We start from the raw sequence: 20,307 nt of genomic DNA on the forward strand, positions 1-20,307 counted from the left end.
TAAATTCCATGGAATAATACTCAGCAGTACAAAGGAATGAGCTATCAATACGTGCAAACATGCAACAAGTTGGATGAATCTCCAATGAGTTATGCTGACTAGTGAAAGCCAATCCCCAAAGGCTCCATATTATATGGCTCCATCTATGTGATATTATCTATTATATATTCTATTTTTGAAATGGCTAAATTTTACAAATGGTGAACAAATTGATGGTTACTAGGGGTTAAGGTGGAGGCAGGAGGTAGGTGGGTGTGCTTATAAAAAGGCAACCTGAGGAATCCTTATGTTGATGAACTGTTCCTTAACTTGGCTGTAGTGGAGGATACACTAACCTACACGTGATAAAACTGTAGAGAACTACATACACATGTACACACATGCATAACATGCACAAATAATTGCAAGTAAAATGGGAAAACTCTAAGACTGGTGGATTGTATCACAATTTATGGCTTCTGAGAATATATAGTTCTGCATACTGTTATGACTGGGGGAATCTAGGTAAAGAATACCTGGGTCTCTCTGTATGATTTCTTATAACTGCAGGTGAATCTACAATTAGGTCACCATAAACTGAATTTAAAAATGAGCAAAACCATGAACAGACACTTCACCAAAAAATATAAGAACAGGTGACTCACCGGTTTAGCGCCACCTTTGGCCCAGGGTGTGACCCCGGGGTCCTGGGATCGAGTCCCACATCGGGCTCCCTGCAGGGAGCCTGCTTCTCCCTCTGCCTGTGTGTCTCTGCCTCTCTCTCTCTGTGTGTCTCTCATGAATAAATAAAATCTTTAAAAAAAAAGAAAAAATTATAGGAACAGCAAGTAATAAAGAAAGGATTTTTTACATCATTAGCTATTAGAGACACGCAAATTAAAACTAGGATAAGGGGCACCTGGGTGGTCCAGTTGGTTGAACATCTGACTCTTGGTTTCAGCTTAAGTCATGATTTCAGGGTTGTGCTCTCTGGATCATGGGGTGTACCTTGTAGGGCTCCATGCTCAGCGGGGAGTCTGCTTGAGATTCTCTCTCTCTCCATCTGCCTCTGCCCTCCCTCTGCGCATTTGCGCGCGCTCTCTCTCTCTCTCTCAAATAAATAAATAAATAAATAAATGAATGAATAAATAAATAAATAAATAAATAAAATGAATCTTAAAACTGAGATATCACTACACACCTATTAGAACAGCTAAATAAAATTAAAACACCAAACAGTAGCAAACATGCAGAACAACTGGAAATGTCATACATTGTTGCTAGGAATGCAAAACCATATAAACATTCTGGATTTGTTTTTTCAGTAGGCTGCACACCCAGCATGGAGACCAACACAGGGCTCAAACCTACTCTCAGATCACCACCTGGGCTGAGATCTGTGGAGGCCGAGAAAATTAAGGCCACTCCACCTCAAGTTTAGCATTAACACAAGTACAGCCATCACAGGCCCCTGTGAATAAGAGCTGAAACTTTACAGGAAAAACACAGAACGCCCTTGACAGAGAGTCCCGTATCAGAATGAAAACAGAGCTCAGAACGCTCCTGATGGAGACAGAAAGTCCAGTATTGGAATGAAAACAGATCTTAAGAAACTCCCCCACCCTTTCCCCCATATCGGAATGAAAAAATTCCTCCACCTCTTCTGAAAATCCCCTAGACCTGCCCATAAACTCCCAGCTGTAACCCACCCACCTCGGGGTCCAAGTCCCTGCTCCGCTGTGTTGGTATACTTGGACCCAGGCTCGAGCTTGTTAATAAACCCTTGTGTATTGGCATCGGTGGCGGCTCCTTGGTGGTTTCTCAGATTTGCAATCTTGGGCATAACAAGATCAAGAGTCAGATGCTTAACCAACTGAACCACCCAGAACTCCAATACAACCCTCCTGGAACATCACTTGGCAATTTACTTACAGTATGATCCAGAAACCCCACTCCCATGTATCTTCCCTAGAGGATATAAAGACATGCTCCCACAAAAACCGAAACACAAATATTTATAGAAGCTCCCTTCATAATCACCATAAACTGGAAACAACAACAGATGAATGACAAACTGTGGCACCTTCATATAACAGAGTATTACTCAGGAATAAAAAGGAACGAACTTTTGGTACACACAGCAACTTGGATGAATCTCAAAAGCATGATAGTAGTTCAAATGGTTATATACAATATGATTCCACTTACATGGTATTATCAGAAAACCAATTTATATGATATTTTCATCCCTATAGGGATGGAGAGCAGATCAGCAGTGGCCTGGATTAATGGATTGTTGGGGTGAGTACAAAGGAATAGCAGGAAGTCGATTGGATGGGGGTGATTAAACGATTCTCTGTCCTGAGTATGGCAATTATTACACATATCTATACATGTGTTAAAATTCTTAAAAGAAAAAAATCACCTTTACTGGAAATACAAATAAATTTATTATTATTCACACACTGTGTAACTGCCTACAGTTATACAGAGAATCCAAGAGAATAAATAACTAAGTTTAGTATCTTGCTGGATAGGAGATCAATGTATAAATCAATTACATTCCTATATACCAACAAAATTAGAACATGTAATTTATAAAGTTATACCCCCAAAGTAAGTTATTCAATGATTCATCTAACAAAAGATGTGTAGGATCTTTACAGAAAAAAAGATGTCCTAATTAAAAGACATTAAAGAAGACTTAAATAACAGCTTTCGTCGTGGGTAGGATAACTTAAATTCACAGAGACAATTCTTCTCGGTTAATTTACAAATTCAATGCAGTTCTATTCACAATAATGACAAGATTTATTTTGAAATGTGAAAAGGCTGATTTAAAAATTTAAGTGAAAGAGCAAACGGTCAAGAATAGCCAAGAGAGTCTTGAAGGACAGCAAATGAGGGAATTGAAAGCCTAGAGTTGTTTTGGGAGGAAATTACCATTTACTCGGTCAACTTCTTCAGCGGTTATCAGTCTGTCTATTTTCTGTCATGTCCCGATTTTGATGGTTTAGCTTTCTCGAGAAACTTAATAACTTCGAGATTTTCATATTTATTGCTCTTGTTGCTTACACTATTTCTACAGTATCTCTTTCATTTTTCTTCTTGAATTTGTATTTTATATTTTTTGTATTTCACTTTTCATTCTGAGCCATGCCAGGGCTTAGTTTCTGTCTTGTGTCTCTATTTCCAACTGCTTGCAGGAGATACTTAACTGTTTCCTCATAAATTTTAAACTCTGAAATAAAAGAATATACATTAAAAAAGAAAAAAAAACCTGAGTATACTAATACAATGAACACCTGTGCAACTACTACCCAATTTAAATACAATCTAACAAGTGCAATTGAAGATCATGGGTGCCATTTCCCATTCTTATTCCTTTCCTTTCTTCTCCAGAGTTTTTTTTTTAATATTTTATTTTTTTATTTATTTATGATAGTCACACAGAGAGAGAGAGGCAGAGACACAGGCAGAGGGAGAAGCAGGCTCCATGCACCGGGAGCCCGACATGGGATTCGATCCCGGGTCTCCAGGATCGCGCCCTGGGCCAAAGGCAGGCGCCAAACCGCTGCGCCACCCAGGGATCCCTCCAGAGTTAAACACTATCATGAGTTTGGTATTCATTATGATTTTTTTGGTAGTTCAGAGCAGGGACTCAGGAACTCAGGAATTCGATCACCTGTGTTCATAATCCACCTCCACTTCTTACTACCTCTGCGGCCTTGAGCAATTTACTTAATGTCTAGATTTCTGTTTTCAGTTTTGTAAAATGAAAGTAAAAGAAAGCCCACCTTGTGAGGTTTTTAAGGAAATTAAATAATTAAAGCGTAATATGCCCAGAAATCCTGGTTTTATTAAAGCATTATGTAACTGCATGCAAGTATCACTAACGATATACAGTGTTATTTTGCATATTTAAATTTTATGTAAATATTGTCCTACCATAGAATTTTTCTTTAATTAGTTTTGGTCATTTCCCAATTGGAAAGGAAGATGCAAACCAATCTCTTATTCACAGATGACATGATCTTATATAGAGAAAATTCTAAAGAATCGCTACAAAGAGGCAACTATTAACGTTAATAAACAATTCAACAAAGTTGCAGGACATGGGGACCCATGGGTGGCTCAGTGGCTGAGCGTCTGCCTTTGGCTCAGGGCGTGATACAAGGGTCTTGGGATCCAGTCCCCCATCAGACTCCCCACAACGAGCCTGCTTCTCCCTCTGCCTATGTCTCTGCCCCTCTCTCTCTGTCTCTCATGAATAAGTAAATAAAATCTTTTAAAAATGTTGCAGGATGTAAGATCAAGGTACAAAATCAGCTGTGTTTCTGTATCTTAGCAATGAACAATCTGAAAAGGAAATGAGGAAAACAATTCCATTTATAATATTTCAAAAAGAAAATATTCAGAGAAAAATTTCACCAAGATGATGCAATAGTTATACACTAACAAGGTAAATATGGCTAAAAGCAGTTAAAGAAGACCAAGATATACAGAAGGACATCCTACGTTCATGGAATGTAAGACTTAATATTTTTAAAGTGACCATGCTCCCCAAAGCAATTGACAGATTTAACGCAATCCCTGTCAAAATACCAACTGCCTCTTTATAGAAATGGAAAAGTGCATCCTAAAATTAATATGGAATTGCAAAGGACCGTGAGTGGCTGAGACAATCTCAAAAAAGAACACAGTTGGAGGACTATTTTCAGTTTCAAAAATGACTACAAAGGTATACTAACGAAAACATTGTGGTACTGGCACAAAAATAAACATACATGTATCAGTTGAGAGTAAAATGAGAGTCCAGGAATATGCTATACACCTATGGTGAATTGATTTTTGACAATTGTGCCAAGACCATTCAATGGAGAAAGAATAGCATTGACAACAAATGGTCCTGAGAAAACAGTACGTGGACATGACAGTCAGACTGTGTACTTCACACTATATACAAATATTAACTCAAACTGAATAAGAGACCTAAATATAAGAGCTGGCTCTATACAACTCTTAAAATATGAGGGTAAGTCTTCATGACCTTGGATTTGGCAATGGATTCTTAGATATGAAACCAAAACCGAAGGCAGCAAAAGAAAAAAATAAATTGAATTTATCAAAATAAAATCTCTTGTGCTTCAAAGGACACTATTTAAGAAGTGAAATGAAATCCACAAAATGAAAAAAAAATCCACAAAATGAGAGAAAATTTCACTGAATCATATGTGTGATAAGGATCTAGTGTCCAAAACATATAAAGAACTCTTACGCGCAGGGTTTCAGACTGGATAAAAAAGCAGGACCCATCTATTTGCTGTCTACAAGAGACTCATTTTAGACAGAAGGACACCTACAGCCTGAAAATAAAAGGTTGGAGAACCTTTTACCATTCAAATGGTCCTCAAAAGAAAGCAGGGGTAGCCATCCTTATATTAGATAAACTAAAATTTACCCCAAAGACTGTAGTAAGATATGAAGAGGGACACTATATCATACTTAAAGGATCTATCCAACAAGAGGACTTAACAATCATCAATATATATGCCCCGAATGTGGGAGCTGCCAAATATATCACTCAATTAATAACCAAAGTGAAGAAGTACTTAGATAATAATACACTTATACTTGGTAACTTCAATCTAGCGCTTTCTACACTCCATAGGTCTTCTAAACACAACATCTCCAAAAAAAACGAGAGCTTTAACTGATACACTGGACCAGATGGATTTCACAGATATCTACAGATATCCACAGAACTTTACATCCAAACTCAATCAATGTGATTCATCATATCAGCAAGAGAAAAACCAAGAACCATATGATGCACTCATTGGATGCAGAGAAAGCATTTGACAAAATACAGCATCCATTCCTGATCAAAACTCTTCAGAGTGTAGGGATAGAGGGAACATTCCTCAACATCTTAAAAGCCATCTACAAAAAGCCCACAGAAAATATCATTCTCAATGGGGAAGCACTGGGAGCCTTTCCCCTAAGATCAGGACCAAGACAGGGATGTCCACTCTCACCACTGCTATTCAACATAGTACTGGATGTCCTAGCCTCAGCAATCAGAAAGACAACAAAAAGACATTAAAGGCATTCGAATTGGCAAAGAAGAAGTCAAACTCTCCCTCTTTGCCGATGACATGATACTCTACATAGAAAACCTAAAAGCCTCCACCCCAAGATTGCTAGAACCCATACAGCAATTTGGCAGCGTGGCAGGATACAAAATCAATGCCCAGAAGTCAGTGGCATTCCTATACACTAACAATGAGACTGAAGAAAGAGAAATTAAGGAGTCAATCCCATTTACAATTAAACCCAAAAGCATAAGATACCCAGGAATAAACCTAACCAAAGAGGTAAAGGATCTATACCCTAAAAACTATAGAACACTTCTGAAAGAAATTGAGGAAGACACAAAGAGATGGAAAAACATTCCATGCTCATGGATTGGCAGAATTAATATTGTGAAAATGTCAATGTTACCCAGGGCAATATACACGTTTAATGCAATCCCTATCAAAACACCATGGACTAGGGATCCCTGGGTGGCACAGCGGTTTAGCGCCTGCCTTTGGCCCAGGGCGCGATCCTGGAGACCCGGGATCGAATCCCACGTCGGACTCCCGGTGCATGGAGCCTGCTTCTACCTCTGCCTGTGTCTCTGCACTCCCCCCCTCTCTCTCTGTGACTATCATAAATAAATTTTAAAAATTTAAAAAAATGGATGAAAGCTCTAAATGTGAGACAAGATTCCATCAAAATCCTAGAGGAGAACACAGGCGACAACCTTTTTGAACTTGGCCACAGTAACTTCTTGCAAGATACATCCACAAAGGCAAAAGAAACAAAAGCAAAAATGAACTATTGGGACTTCATCAAGATAAGAAGCTTTTGCACAGCAAAGGATACAGTCAACAAAACTAAAAGACAACCTACAGAATGGGAGAAGATATTTGCAGACGACGTATCAGATAAAGGGCTATTTTCCAAAATCCATAAAGAATTTATCAAACTCAACACCAAGGAAACAAACAATCCAATCATTAAATGGGCAAAAGACATGAAGAGAAATCTCACAGAGGAAGACATAGACATGGCCAACATGCACATGAGAAAATGCTCTGCATCACTTGCCATCAGGGAAATACAAATCCAAACCACAATAAGATACCACCTCACACCAGTGAGAATGGGGAAAATTAACAAGGCAGGAAACCACAAATGTTGGAGAGGATGCGGAGAAAAGGGAACCCTCTTACACTGTTGGTGGGAATGTGAACTGGTGCAGCCACTCTGGAAAACTGTGTGGAGGTTCCTCAAAATGTTAAAAATAGATCTGCCTTACAACCCAGCAATTGCACTGTTGGGGATTTACCCCAAAGATACAGATGCAATGAAACGCCGGGACACCTGCACTCCGATGTTTCTAGCAGCAATGTCCACAATAGCCAAACTGTGGAAGGAGCCTCAGTGTCCATCGAAAGATGAATGGATAAAGAAGATGTGGTTTATGTATACAATGGAATATTACTCAGCCATTATAAATGACAAATACCCACCATTTGCTTCAATGTGGATGGAACTGGAGGGTATTATGCTGAGTGAAATAAGTCAATCAGAGAAGGACAAACATTATATGGTCTCATTCATTTGGGGAATATAAATAATAGTGAAAGGGAATAGAAGGGAAGGGAGAAGAAATGGGTAGGAAATATCAGAAAGGGAGACGGAACATAAAGACTCCTAACTCTGGGAAACGAACTAGGGGTGGTGGAGGGGGAGGAGGGTGGGGGGTGGGGGTGAATGGGTGATGGGCAATGAGGAGGGCACTTGACGGGATGAGCATTGGGTGTTATTCTGTATGTTGGCAAATTGAACACCAATAAAAAATAAATTATTTTAAAAAAGAACTCTTACAACTCAACCACAAAAAGACAACCCACTTTATTTTTTTTTTTAATTTTATTTATTTATGATAGTCACACAGAGAGAGAGAGAGAGGCAGAGACACAGGCAGAGGGAGAAGCAGGCTCCATGCACCGGGAGCCTGACGTGGGATTCGATCCTGGGTCTCCAGGATCACGCCCTGGGCCAAAGGCAGGCGCCAAACCGCTGCGCCACCCAGGGATCCCCGACAACCCACTTTAAAAATAGACAAAGGACTTGACTAGACATTTCTCCAAAGAAGATACATGTATGGTCAATAAGAACATGAACTGATGCCTCCATATCATTAAACATGGTTGAAATGAAAATCAAAACCACAATGCAATACCGCACCTCACCCACTATATTTGCTATGTTTTTTAAGGGAAAATAACAAGTATTGGCCAAATATGGAGAAACTGGAATCCTGACGCATTTCTGGTTGGACTCTAAAAAGGTACAACCTCTATGGAAATTACCACATGAGCCAATTATTCTACCCCTGTTATACCTAAAGGAATTAGAAACATGTTTCCAAACGAAAACTCATACATGAATGTTCATAACAGCACTATTTATTTTTTTAAAGATTTATTTATTTATTCAGAGAGAGAGAGAGGCAGAAACACAGGCAGAGGCAGAAGCAGGCTCCATGCAGGAAGCCAGATGTGGGACTCAATCCCGGGTCTCCAGGATCACACCCCAGGCTGCAGGCAGCGCTAAACCACCAGGGCTGCCCATAACAGCACTATTATAATAGCTAAAAGGTATATCCCACCCAAGTGTTCATCAATTGATGAATGGATAAACAAGATGCAGTATATTTATACATTGGAATATTATTAATCCATAAAAAGGAATTTAGTACTGATACATACAACATGGATGAACGTTATGCTGAATGAAAGAAGCCAGACCCAAAAGGACATATAGTATATGATTCCTTATATATAAAATATCTGTAATAGGCAATTCCATATAGAAAGGAGATAAGTGAATGGAAGAGGATGGGGGCGAAGGTAGAATGGGGAATAACTACTTTTGGGATACTCTTTTGGGATGATGAAAATATTCTGAAACTAGACAGTGGCAATGATTGTAAACCTGTGAATATAATAAAAGTCACTGGATTTAACCCTTAAGATGATTAAACTTGTGAATTTTATCTCAGTAAAAACTTGAAAGACACTCAAAGTCCTTTTAATTTGGATATTTTTAATTGTAAAGGAATTCATTCTTGTTGTATTTATCCAAGCAATAGAGAAGGCCATTTGAGAGCAAGTTAGTAATCTTTTTTGTGGCAGGGACTACCACTTGACTACTTAATATCCACTCCCCATTTTTTAGTATTACAAAACTTACATTGTTGAGACTGCCTAATGTAGTATGATGTGATGGTGATGTGATGTTTGTGTCCAGATAAAGACTACATTTCCCAGCCTCCTGTGCAATTAGATGTTCTTATATCTAAATCCTCATCAATAAGATGTAAGGAAAGCTATTTGATAGAACTTCTAGGACAGCTTCCCAAAAGAGGCAAAAAAAAAAAAAAAAAAAAAAAAGGAAGCAGCAGCAAAAACATCTTCCACCTTCCTTGTAGCAGTGTGGACAAGATGACTGGAGCACCTGCCACCATCTTAGACTATAGATGGCCTGGAGGATAGAAGTCACTGATGAGGATGGTGGAGTGGGAAGGTAGAAGGAACTGGAGTTGGTGATTGTTGACCTGATACCACACTAGATCCTGATTGTCTATCTCTGAATTTGTTTTGTGTGAAGGAAATTAACCTCCTTTTAAAAAAATACAATAATTTAGATTACTACCTCATACAATGATGAAATCCCAAAGAATTAAAAACGTAAATGTGAAAGATAAAACTATCTGAAGGGAATAAAAGAGGATGTTTGTAATATTAGAGTTTGGAAGAATTTTTAAAAGCATAAATCAACCTTAAGGCAGAAAATGTATTAACTGGATTATATCAAAATTAAGGATTTTTGTTCAAAGGAAGTCAGCATAGATTACAGGGGAATATTATAATGTCTAAAACTGGCAAAGTTTATCTAGAATAGACTAAGAACTACTGCAAATAAACCAACATGCAGAAAAACTAAAAGCAGGCAGAGGATATGAAAATACAACTTACAGAATAAGAATTTTATTGTATTTATTTATTTATTTTAAATTTTTATTTATTTATGATAGTCACACACAGAGAGAGAGAGAGAGAGAGAGAGAGGCAGAGACACAGGCAGAGGGAGAAGCAGGCTCCATGCACCAGGAGGCCGACGTGGGATTCGATCCCGGGTCTCCAGGATCACACCCTGGGCCAAAGGCAGGCGCCAAACCGCTGTGCCACCCAGGGATCTCCAGAATAAGAATTTTAAAAAGCAAATATATCTGTGAAAATGTTTAACCTCACTAGTAATCACAAAAATGCAGACTACACTGAGATACCATTTTATACCCATCAAATTGGCATACGTTAGAAGATGTGATTATACTAGGTGTGGGCTAGGATGAGGGGAAATCAGAAACCTTCATTTCTAGCTGTTGGGAGCTGTAAATTGCATCAACCCATTGGCAGAATCAGAGGGGAAATCAGAAACCTTCATTTCTAGCTGTTGGGAGTTGTAAATTGCATCAACCCATTGGCAGAATCAGAGAGTGCTCATATGTATATCCCATTTGCCCAGAAATCTCCAGCTAGAACATACCTACATTCATACATACATACATATCTGTGATAGACCCTAATGCAGTCCGTAAGGGGAAATGTTACGTGAATGATCATTTCCGCATTGTTTGTGGTAGTGGGAAATTAAGAAAGGCTATATATTCATCCCTATGAATGAAAAAACATGATAGATGTGTATTCAGTATGAAAATACTAAAGCAAGTGGGTACATAGCAACATGGTTGTGTCTTTTTCTTTTAAGATTTTATTTATTTATTCATGAGAGACTCAGAGAGAGAGGAAGAGACATAGGCAGAGGGAGAACCAGGCTCCCTATCTTTCTAAACATCAACAAGGGACGCCTGGGTGGGCTCAGTAGTTGAGCATCTGCCTTTGGCTCACGGCGTGATCCCAGAGTCCCTAGATGGGGTCTCACGTTGGATTCCCTTCAAGAAGCCTGCTTCTCCCTCTGTCTGTGTCTCTGCCTCTGTCTGTGTCTCTCCAGAATAAATACATAAAATCTAAAAATATACATACATAATAAAAAGTACAACATAAATGAAACACCTGAAAAAAAAGAGGTTAAAATGTAAGTATAATGAAGTCTATAGCAAATACCATGGATGTCAATTTAAAACATTTACCTGTATAAGATACATGATGTTTTACACGGGTACAATTAGACCCACTCACTTAAACATGTCAACCACAGGAGACACAGTAGGTGTCTATGGGCGTGGAGCAGAATGAGAGGGGGGATGGGGAATAAACTGGAAAAGTAAATAAAATAAGATTCAATTAAATCAAAACGAGAAGTATTATAGAGTCCAAAGACAGCTTGGGTAGTGTTCCACAGACGTGCCATCATTTACTGAATTCCCCATTTGTGTTCATTGAGATAATTTGATTTTTCTACCATATCCTAGCTCTTTGCCTTGGACGAGTTATGTAATGACTCCGAGCCTTAGTTTCATGTACAGCAGGAATAATACCTACCTGATGAGGTCGTCGTGATGTTTGTAAACTGCCGAGCACAGCGTCTGGCACAAGCCAGCAAGGAGAGCTAATGACTATGAGACATTTACAGACAGACCTACAGGGAGGGAAGCCCCAGTCAACAGGGCCCATGCCGATATTGCTTCTGGTCGGACCCCACCATCACCCGGCACACGATGTCCCCTCAGTAACAAGTCCTTTGAATGACAAGGTTTGTAACTCAGCAGGTTTTTTTTTGGGGGGGGAGGGGTAATTTATCTCCATAACATATAATTGCCTGATGACATCGCCAGTCGCCTTTTATGTAGTTATTTGGTAGCATTTGTAAGTGATTGCTCTTCACACAGCATGGTGTCAGTGTCTAAGGCTCACGCCCCCATTCCTGGTTTATGTTACAGCCAGAGTTAGTGGGAATTCCTTCTCCTCCTTCCCTCCCGCAAAACTCTCAAGGATGACATCTCCCAGAGGATGAGTCAAAAATATTCACTGCTTCTGCACAGGGTGGCTGATTTATGCCCAGTGAGGAAACAAACACTGGGCTGACTGCTGTTTAACACTAAGCATGTCATATAACCACTTCATGCTCAGTTTACCCAACTACATAGTGAGGATAAGACCACTGCTTCAACTGCCATAGAAAGCATTTTAAAGATTTTCTTGGGATCCCTGGGTGGCGCAGCGGTTTGGCGCCTGCCTTTGGCCCAGGGCGCGATCCTGGAGACCCGGGATCGAATCCCACATTGGGCTTCCGGTGCATGGAGCCTGCTTCTCCCTCTGCCTCTCTCTCTTTCTCTCTCTGTGACTATCATAAATAAATAAAAATAAAAAAAAAAAGATTTTCTTTTTAAGCAATCTCTACACCCAAAGTGGGACTCTTGAACACACAACCCTGAGACCAGGAGTCCTATGCTCCAACTGAGCCAGCCGGGTGCCCCAGAAAGCATTTTAAGAACTGAGTTAGATCATATGGATGTACCTTGAGCAGGATAAAAATATGTATCACTAGTAATGAGTTAAGGAATGTGGTTATTCTTACTACTATTCAATTAGTAGTGTGTCTTTGGGGCGGGACTGAGGTGAAAGATGGAGTGGGTTCTTCGGGGACAGCCTTTTCCCCATGTGGTGGCCACACAAATGCTTTGTGCCAATTATCTATGGGGAACCAGTGTGACCCCTTGGGCTTTGTAGAATGAGCCAGAGCCAGTCGGGCTTCCAGGAGGCAGATCCAGTGCTCCTCAGATGGCCAGCGCCAGCCCCAGAGATAAAAGCCTGTGCTCCCAACTAGTGGGCTGAGGAGACACTGCACAGTTCAGTCTCCTCACTAATTCCTCTCTCTCTCCTTCGTGGTCCACCAGGGATGGTGTGATGGATTCAGCAGCTTCCTGAAGCCAAAGGTATATTTCCTCGAACAATCTGAACACTTTCGTTAATAGAGACTTCAGGTATATGAGAGGCAAAGGGGGAACAAACATGGGGAAAGGAGAGAGAAAAGAGAGTGTGAAATGTAAGGCTTTTTAGAGGTGATTTTGCAATCTTCCCGCAGAAGAAGGGTTGGAGGTGACATGGCCTTAGAGCCCCAAGCCCATCTGTGACCTTCTCCATCAGCTGTGAGCAGAGACAGGAAGCAAACCTATTTGAACTATGAAGAGAAATTGTAAAGCTACAAATGACGGACTCTTTAACAAAGTCATTTGTATGATGATCCAGGAGAGGAGCTGGGAAAGTCTTAGTCTGATGAGAATAAAGAAACAAAATTCTTTAGCATGCACTCCAGTCCTAGGAACAGTGTCCTCAATAGAAGGAGGTCTGGGAAGACTTGGGTATAGCCCTCAGGCACACAAATTTCTAGGCACACCTTCCTCTCAATTACCCGTGTTTTATCGTGCTGAAATCTCAAAATGTGCAGTCATAATTTCCCTTGCTTTTAACTTAAGCCCATTTTGCTTTTCGAGAGCACCTGCTGTGCATGGACACATCTTTAAAATCCCCTCAGTAGTCGGGCTCCTGGCATGGAGCCTGCTTCTCCCTCTGCCTGTGTCTCTGCCTCTCTCTCTCTCTCTCTGTCTATCATGAATAAATAAATAAATATTTAAAAAAATAAAAAATAAAATCCCCTCAGGATTGTGAAGACCTTAACTGGAAGAGAAAACAAAACCACACCTGCTTTAATCATTTGTTAAAAGAAGGAATGTATGGCCATTCTCCATGGGAACTATTTCATCCTGCTCCCTTCTCTGTAAAAATCAGCACATGTTCCATGTCTCTTAAGCCATCAGGAAAATGAGGTAAGACCTTCCACTAGGAAACTGCCTGGGCACTGCATGGCAGAGAGCGGCCCTCCTGGCCCTCATGTCAAGCACTCTGCTTTCCCTTGGTGACACCCATGGCAAACTGCTGTCAGCTTGCAGAGAGATGTAGCCTGGAGAGCTACTCCTGGAACACCATGCTATCCAGCCATTTCCATTCTGAGTTTGTGGTGTTCAGTTTGTATACCTATGTGATATGCCACCATACATTTAGCCCTTGATGAGATCCTATGCTCATTACAACTGCTGCCACTTGAGCCACGCTCAGGTCCATGCAGCCAGGATTTTTGTTCTAACAGTAGCATCAGAAACAAATTTTAAGGGAGTGTGATTGTCTTCCCTGACTTTAACTTCAAAAGTTGAAGTCCCCTCCAGACAACATTTATTCCCTTAATTTCTCTTTATAAGTTTATCTTAAATGTTTTAAAAAGAGTTTATTTATTTATGAAACACAGAGAGAGAGAGAGAGGCAGAGACACAGGCAGAGGGAGAAGCAGACTCTGTGCAAGGAGCCCGATGTAGGATTCAATCCTGGAATCACCTCCTGAGCCAATGCCAAATGCTCAAATGCTGAGCCACCCAGGCGTTTCTTAAATTTAAGTATTTTTTTCTTAGCTGTGATGCCTCTTTGGTGTAACTATTTCCGAAACTTTAGTTTGAACTCTGTTACCATTTGGTTTACTGGTCCTATTTTACCTCTTTTAAGATTCAAACTCGTTTATCTCTGAATCTCGAATTCTGAGCTTTGGGGATACAATTCCTATTCACCTGATTAAATACCTTAAACTTTCCGACTGGAGAGATTTTGTCCGTATTTCACCTCAGACTCTTTCATCTACACAGTTTGTGTTGTGTTGTGGTTCTCGTCTGCCATACTGCCTCGATCTTACTCTCCACTGAAAACCCCATTTCCCATTCTGACCATGAGCTCAAGAAAGATTAACTTTGAACTTCCGTGCAGAGTCCGGCACAAACTGAGCTCTCTAGTATATCACTGCCAACCATCTCCCAGATAAATGAAATATTTAAAACATATCTCAAAACTTCTCTACCAGGATTGGGAATTTAGAATTGGGCTTGTTTCCTTGCTTTTGATGATTCCCTTCCCCTTTAATTTCCTCAGGCTATTATTAAAGCAAGGCTTGGATGCTGAGAACTGGGAGCTCAGGGGCAATTTTGATGATAGGAGGCGGCCCAGCCCAAGTCCAGCTGTGACACCTAATCCATGAGTAGTCAGTTCACAGTTGTGATATTGAGAGGAGAAACAGGCAGAAAACTGGGTGAAGGTGGACAATTACGATATTCGGGATTCTTATTGGGACACAAGTCGTGGCTGCTTTTCTCAATATCCTGAACATTCAAACCAAATTCACAGCCAGGCCAAGATGGAAACCATCTACCCGTCATCATATGAGCCATTCCTGAAACTCATTCTGTACCCAAACAGCCCCTATCTCGGCATGCCCCTGGCAAAATTGCCCCGTAAGTGGCGTGCCCTTTGCATTCCATATTCTCTCTAGGTTCCTCTTAAAATGCAAGTAGTGCTGCATCAATTTAACATTCCCAAATTATGGGAGAAGTAAGAACCAAGGGAAGAGACCCTTTGAGGGAGGAAAACACCCTGAAGAGCAGCTGAGTTGCTGAATATAACCCTGAGGCTACAGTCCTGCTGCCTTGGGGAGTTTGTCAAGCTCAGGCCAAGAATCTGGCTGTTCTGGCATTTCCTTCTGAACCGTCTGGTGACCAAAGTTGATAGCTTCCCACTCTAGGTACCGCTTTTTCCTTTTCTGTTTTGGTTGGTTTGTTCCTGGGGTAAAACCCATTCCATATGCATAGAGCACCGTCTGAAAGACATTCTGGCATCCCTGACCTGCCACAATGCATCAAGAACCCATTTACCAGACAGTTAATGGAAGAATATGGGTGGTGTGATCCTGGACTCCCAGGATCAAGTCCCACATCAGGCTCCCTCCAAGGAGCCTGCTTCACTCTCTGCCTATGACTGCCTCTCTCTCTCTGTGTCTCTCATGAATAAATAAATAAAATATTAAAAAAGGAAGGGGGGGACGCCTGGGTGGCTCAGCGGATAAGCACCTGCCTTCAGCCCAGGGTGTGATCCTGGAGTCCTAGGATCGAGTCCCACATCAGGCTCCCTCCATGGAGCATGCTTCTCTCTCTGCGTATGTCTCAGACTTCTCTGTGTCTCTCACGAATAAATAAAACCAAAAAAAAAAGGGGGGCGGGGGTGATGGGCAGTGTCTGCCTGTTTCTTCCTCCTACGTGGATACAAGAGGCAAAACACTTCTACTACTGGAGGTATGAGATGGATTTCAGAAAAACCTTCTGAACTGAAATATGGGCTCACTATCAGATGGTAGCTCAGTTCCTCAGCTCCATTAAGTTTTAAATGAAAAGGATAAAGCTAATTCCACTTGAGGTATAAGGCAGAGGTTGAAGGAAGGTTGAAACATCCTGTGAAATCCTTATCATCCCTGACCTGGATTGATAGAAGGATGCTATTGGCCCTAATTAACAAGAACTAATATTTGTGAGATGTTAGAATTACTCTACAGTTTATGCTGGGGATGGTGGTCGTATAACTCAAAGCATCAAGGATCCCTCTGAAATCATCCAGTCTTTTACTAATAATTGGTACCCATTAAGCTTTTTAACCCCCTTTGGATAACTGCTATTTATTTCTTTAGCCTGTTCCAACTAAACTTAATAGGTTTATGTGAAGTTTTATTTATCCTTATTTTACCTCATCTTATTTTTTTTTTACCTCGTCTTAACTTACATGTTTGTATCTTCTGTAGTTGATAAGTATATATTCTCTCTTTTCACTTTTTGCCATAATTTAATTGACTCATCATATTCTTCCATAATCCCATCTTTGTAGATCACTAGTTTTCACCTGGGAGGGGAGGGATTTGGCAGAGATGGGGAAATGTTTATCAGAAACTTCTGGAGAGCTTTTCCAAATATAGTGGGTCTACTTCCACCCATGAACATATCAAAACTTTGGCTTGGTAAATGTGTACTTTAAGACTTTCTACGTGTAATTCCAATGGTCAACTCCCTCTACCCTGTTGTAACCACTTTGCTGAACTGAAGATCCCTAATCCTTTTGTTCTTCATAAGGCACTTCTTTCATTGCAGCAACAGCTCACAGTTCACACTGGAAGGGGTAAAGTTTCCACTCATGTGAGACAGTGGTCAGGGATTGCAGTCAATATTTGTAGTCACAAACATTAAATTGGTACCTAAATATGATGCCCAGAAAACTATCAGACCCTCTCTGATGCCGAGCAGCCTTATCTAATACTTTCTTACTTGCTTTTTCTCAGTGGTTTTCCCTGGACAGATTCTTCAAGTGAAAGAGCACAGTCAGAATGCCAGAGGCCAACGACAGCTTCCTGGAGGGCTTCATTCTGATGGGTATATCTGACCATCCCCAGCTGGAGATAATCTTTTTCATGGTCATTCTCTTCTCTTACTTACTGACTCTGCTTGGGAACTCAACCATTATCCTGCTTTCCTGGCTGGATGCCCGGCTCCATACTCCCATGTACTTCTTCCTCAGCAACCTCTCCACCCTGGACCTTGCTTTTACTACTAGCTCAGTCCCCCAAATGCTGATCAACTTATGGGGACCAGATAAGACCATAAGCTATGGTGGCTGTGTGACCCAGCTCTATGTTTTCCTCTGGCTAGGGGCCACTGAGTGTATCCTGCTTGTGGTGATGGCGTTTGACCGCTATGTGGCAGTTTGCCGGCCCCTGCACTACACCACCATCATGAACCCTCGGCTCTGCTGGCTGCTGGCTGCCATTGCATGGCTGGGTGGCTTGAGCAACTCTGTGATCCAGTCAACCTTCACTCTGCAGCTCCCCTTATGTGGGCACCGGAGGGTGGACAACTTCCTGTGTGAGGTACCTGCCATGATCAAACTGGCCTGTGGAGACACGAGTCTCAATGAGGTTGTGCTCAATGGTGTCTGCACCTTCTTCACTGCTGTCCCACTAAGTGTCATCCTGATCTCCTACTGCTACATAGCTCAGGCAGTGCTGAAGATCCACTCAGTCGAGGGACAGAGAAAGGCCTTTAATACGTGCCTCTCACATCTGGTGGTGGTGTTGCTCTTCTATGGCTCAGCTATCTATGGGTATCTCCTTCCAGCTAAGACCAGCAACCAGGACCAGGGCAAATTCATTTCCCTCTTCTACTCTGTGGTCACACCAACGGTGAACCCTCTCATCTACACTCTGAGAAATAGGGAAGTAAAGGGAGCACTAAGGAGGCTGCTAGGAAAGGGAAGATCACTTGGCTGAGAGAAGGGAAACTCCATCATCACTTATATTCTCATCTACTTTTACTCATTCTCACTCTGGCCAAATGAACATGAGGAGTACCAACCCTCATAAACCCAAGACATGTTCCCAACAACCCTAACTTTTAATACATGGCTAGTGTTATTTCTAATATCCTATGCTATTTACGAAAAATCCCGTGGACTACAGATAAGAGTGTATCTGATCAACGGTCAGAGGCTGTTGACTTAGTACAAACCTAATTCAACGCACCGTTTGTCGTCCACATGTTATTTATTTAGTGTAATAAGTGTTACATGTCTTTGTATTTCTAGAGAATTCTGTACTTTAAAAAGCAGTTCTTGTGGATCCCTGGGTGGCGCAGCGGTTTGGCACCTGCCTTTGGCCCAGGGTATGATCCTGAAGACCCAGGATCGAATCCCACGTTGGGCTCCCTGTGTGGAGCCTGCTTCTCCCTCTGCCTGTGTCTCTGCCTCTCTCTCTCTCTCTGTCTATCGTGATTAAATAGATAAAATCTTAAAAAATAATTATAAAAAAGATAAAATAAAAAGCAGTTCTGTGTGCAATAACTTTATATAGTGATGCTATTATTCCAGAAAATCAAACCAGGTATGATTAATCCCCAATGAAAACTCACACAATTCATCTTTGTACCCTTTCCATTCCCTTTCTCCATCTCAGTCTCTTCTCAGTATTTCAGCCTGTCTACCATACTTCCTATCCTCTGTCATCTTGTTTACCCTGTCCTTTATGTCTACATGCCACTTTCTGCTTCATCCACTATTTAACGAGAAAAAAAGAATTTTATTTTCCTTTGAATCAAAACTATTTATTGAACTTACCTCCTCCCAAGTCCCACCCATGAAATTTGTTACCAGCATTTAAATATATTATTAGTATGATTACTGAATTATGGGATGCTCTGAGATTCCTTAAGCAAGTTTAAGAGCATAAAAGCTATCCATAAAGGATGTCCCCTGCCTCCAGATCTATTTTCTCAGGCTTAACGTTCCTGGAAGTCAGCCAGCACACCATGAGTCACTTTGAGGAACTCAGGTATTGGAATCAGAATGCCCATATGCGATACAGCATGTTACTAGACTTGCCATGGGAATGAATACACACCTACTACCAGAGCCATGACCTATTTTCTCAGTTTTCCACTCAGTAATACTTCAAGTGTGTTTCCAGGACTACCCAAGTACTGGTATTATCTTGGTGCATTTATCAAAGTCCATGGACTTGCTGGTTCAGAATTTTTATTGGTCAGCACACTTAGAGTAGATGAAGTTCTCAGACAGCAGGATTGCAAAGACTAATAAGCTCCTAAGTTAATATATGAAACCAGAACGACGGCAGCCCTGGTGGCTCAGCGGTTTAGCACCGCCTTCAGTCCAGGGCGTGGTCCTGGAGACCTGGGTCGAGTCCCACATCAGGCTCCCTGCATGGAGCCTGCTTCTCCCTCTGCCTGTATCTCTGCCTGTCTGTCTGTCTCTCATGAATAAATTAATAAAAACTTTTTAAAAATATACAAATAAATAAAACGAGAACGACACTGGATTCATTGATGAGAAATATAACTACCAAGGAGACTGAGCAGTCATATTGTCTCGCCAAACCAGTTACATTAATAAATAACTTGGGAGGAAATAAGAGGAAAATAGGGAATCTTTAAACACTTTGCAGTAATGAAGATCTCCCTATTGAAACACAGAATACTTTAAATCTAACTTGGCATTAGGGGCACAGTAAAACATACTGGGCTTCTTCTACAATCACACTCTGCTCACTCCCGTACACACACGCTCTCTCTTTCCTAACCATGTAGCTGTCTGGTTACATTGGTCTCTGACTAGGGAGACAGCAGAGAACTTAGACAATTTATGGCATGAGGAGCTAAGAGGCATTCTGAGTACTCTGGAAGAAAATGGGATATGGTAACTAGTGGATCTGAGCTCTTCAGCCCTCCTTTTCATTACCTGTAAAATGAATAGAATGCCAGGCAGGAACACTGTAAAATCATATAGGTTATGTGTGGGGGAGTGCTTTGTGGAAACTGTTCCCGTGTTA

General features: G+C 41.0%; 1 protein-coding gene and 1 long non-coding RNA gene across 7 annotated transcripts in view; one reads left to right on the forward strand and one right to left on the reverse strand.

Annotated features, from left to right (window-relative positions):
* The window catches only part of LOC144318894 (uncharacterized), a 131,772-nt gene that overhangs the window by 110,022 nt on the left and 1,443 nt on the right, over positions 1–20,307 (reverse strand). For 4 of the 6 annotated variants that reach the window (XR_013384858.1, XR_013384857.1, XR_013384852.1 and 1 more), the window contains exons 2-4: positions 16,704–16,820; positions 2,923–3,220; positions 645–792 (exon numbers count right to left, since the gene is read on the reverse strand). This is a non-coding gene — a long non-coding RNA (uncharacterized LOC144318894). Of the gene's footprint in view, positions 1–644; positions 793–2,922; positions 3,221–16,703; positions 16,821–18,874; positions 19,018–20,307 lie in introns of all 6 variants that reach the window. The other 2 variants (XR_013384859.1, XR_013384853.1) reach the window with 2 other exon arrangements.
* On the forward strand, positions 17,299–18,344 carry OR2C1 (olfactory receptor family 2 subfamily C member 1). The gene has a single exon (XM_077906372.1). The coding sequence runs from the start codon at positions 17,299–17,301 to the stop codon at positions 18,235–18,237; it is 939 nt and encodes a 312-aa protein (XP_077762498.1). The 3' UTR covers positions 18,238–18,344.

The sequence above is a fragment of the Canis aureus genome, chromosome 8 (genome assembly GCF_053574225.1).
Source record: "Canis aureus isolate CA01 chromosome 8, VMU_Caureus_v.1.0, whole genome shotgun sequence".
NCBI lineage: Eukaryota > Metazoa > Chordata > Mammalia > Carnivora > Canidae > Canis > Canis aureus.

Bases quoted from the DNA above. Each gene is read 5' to 3' on its own strand.
- OR2C1 (XM_077906372.1), top strand. From the start codon at position 17,299: ATGCCAGAGGCCAACGACAGCTTCCTGGAGGGCTTCATTCTGATGGGT.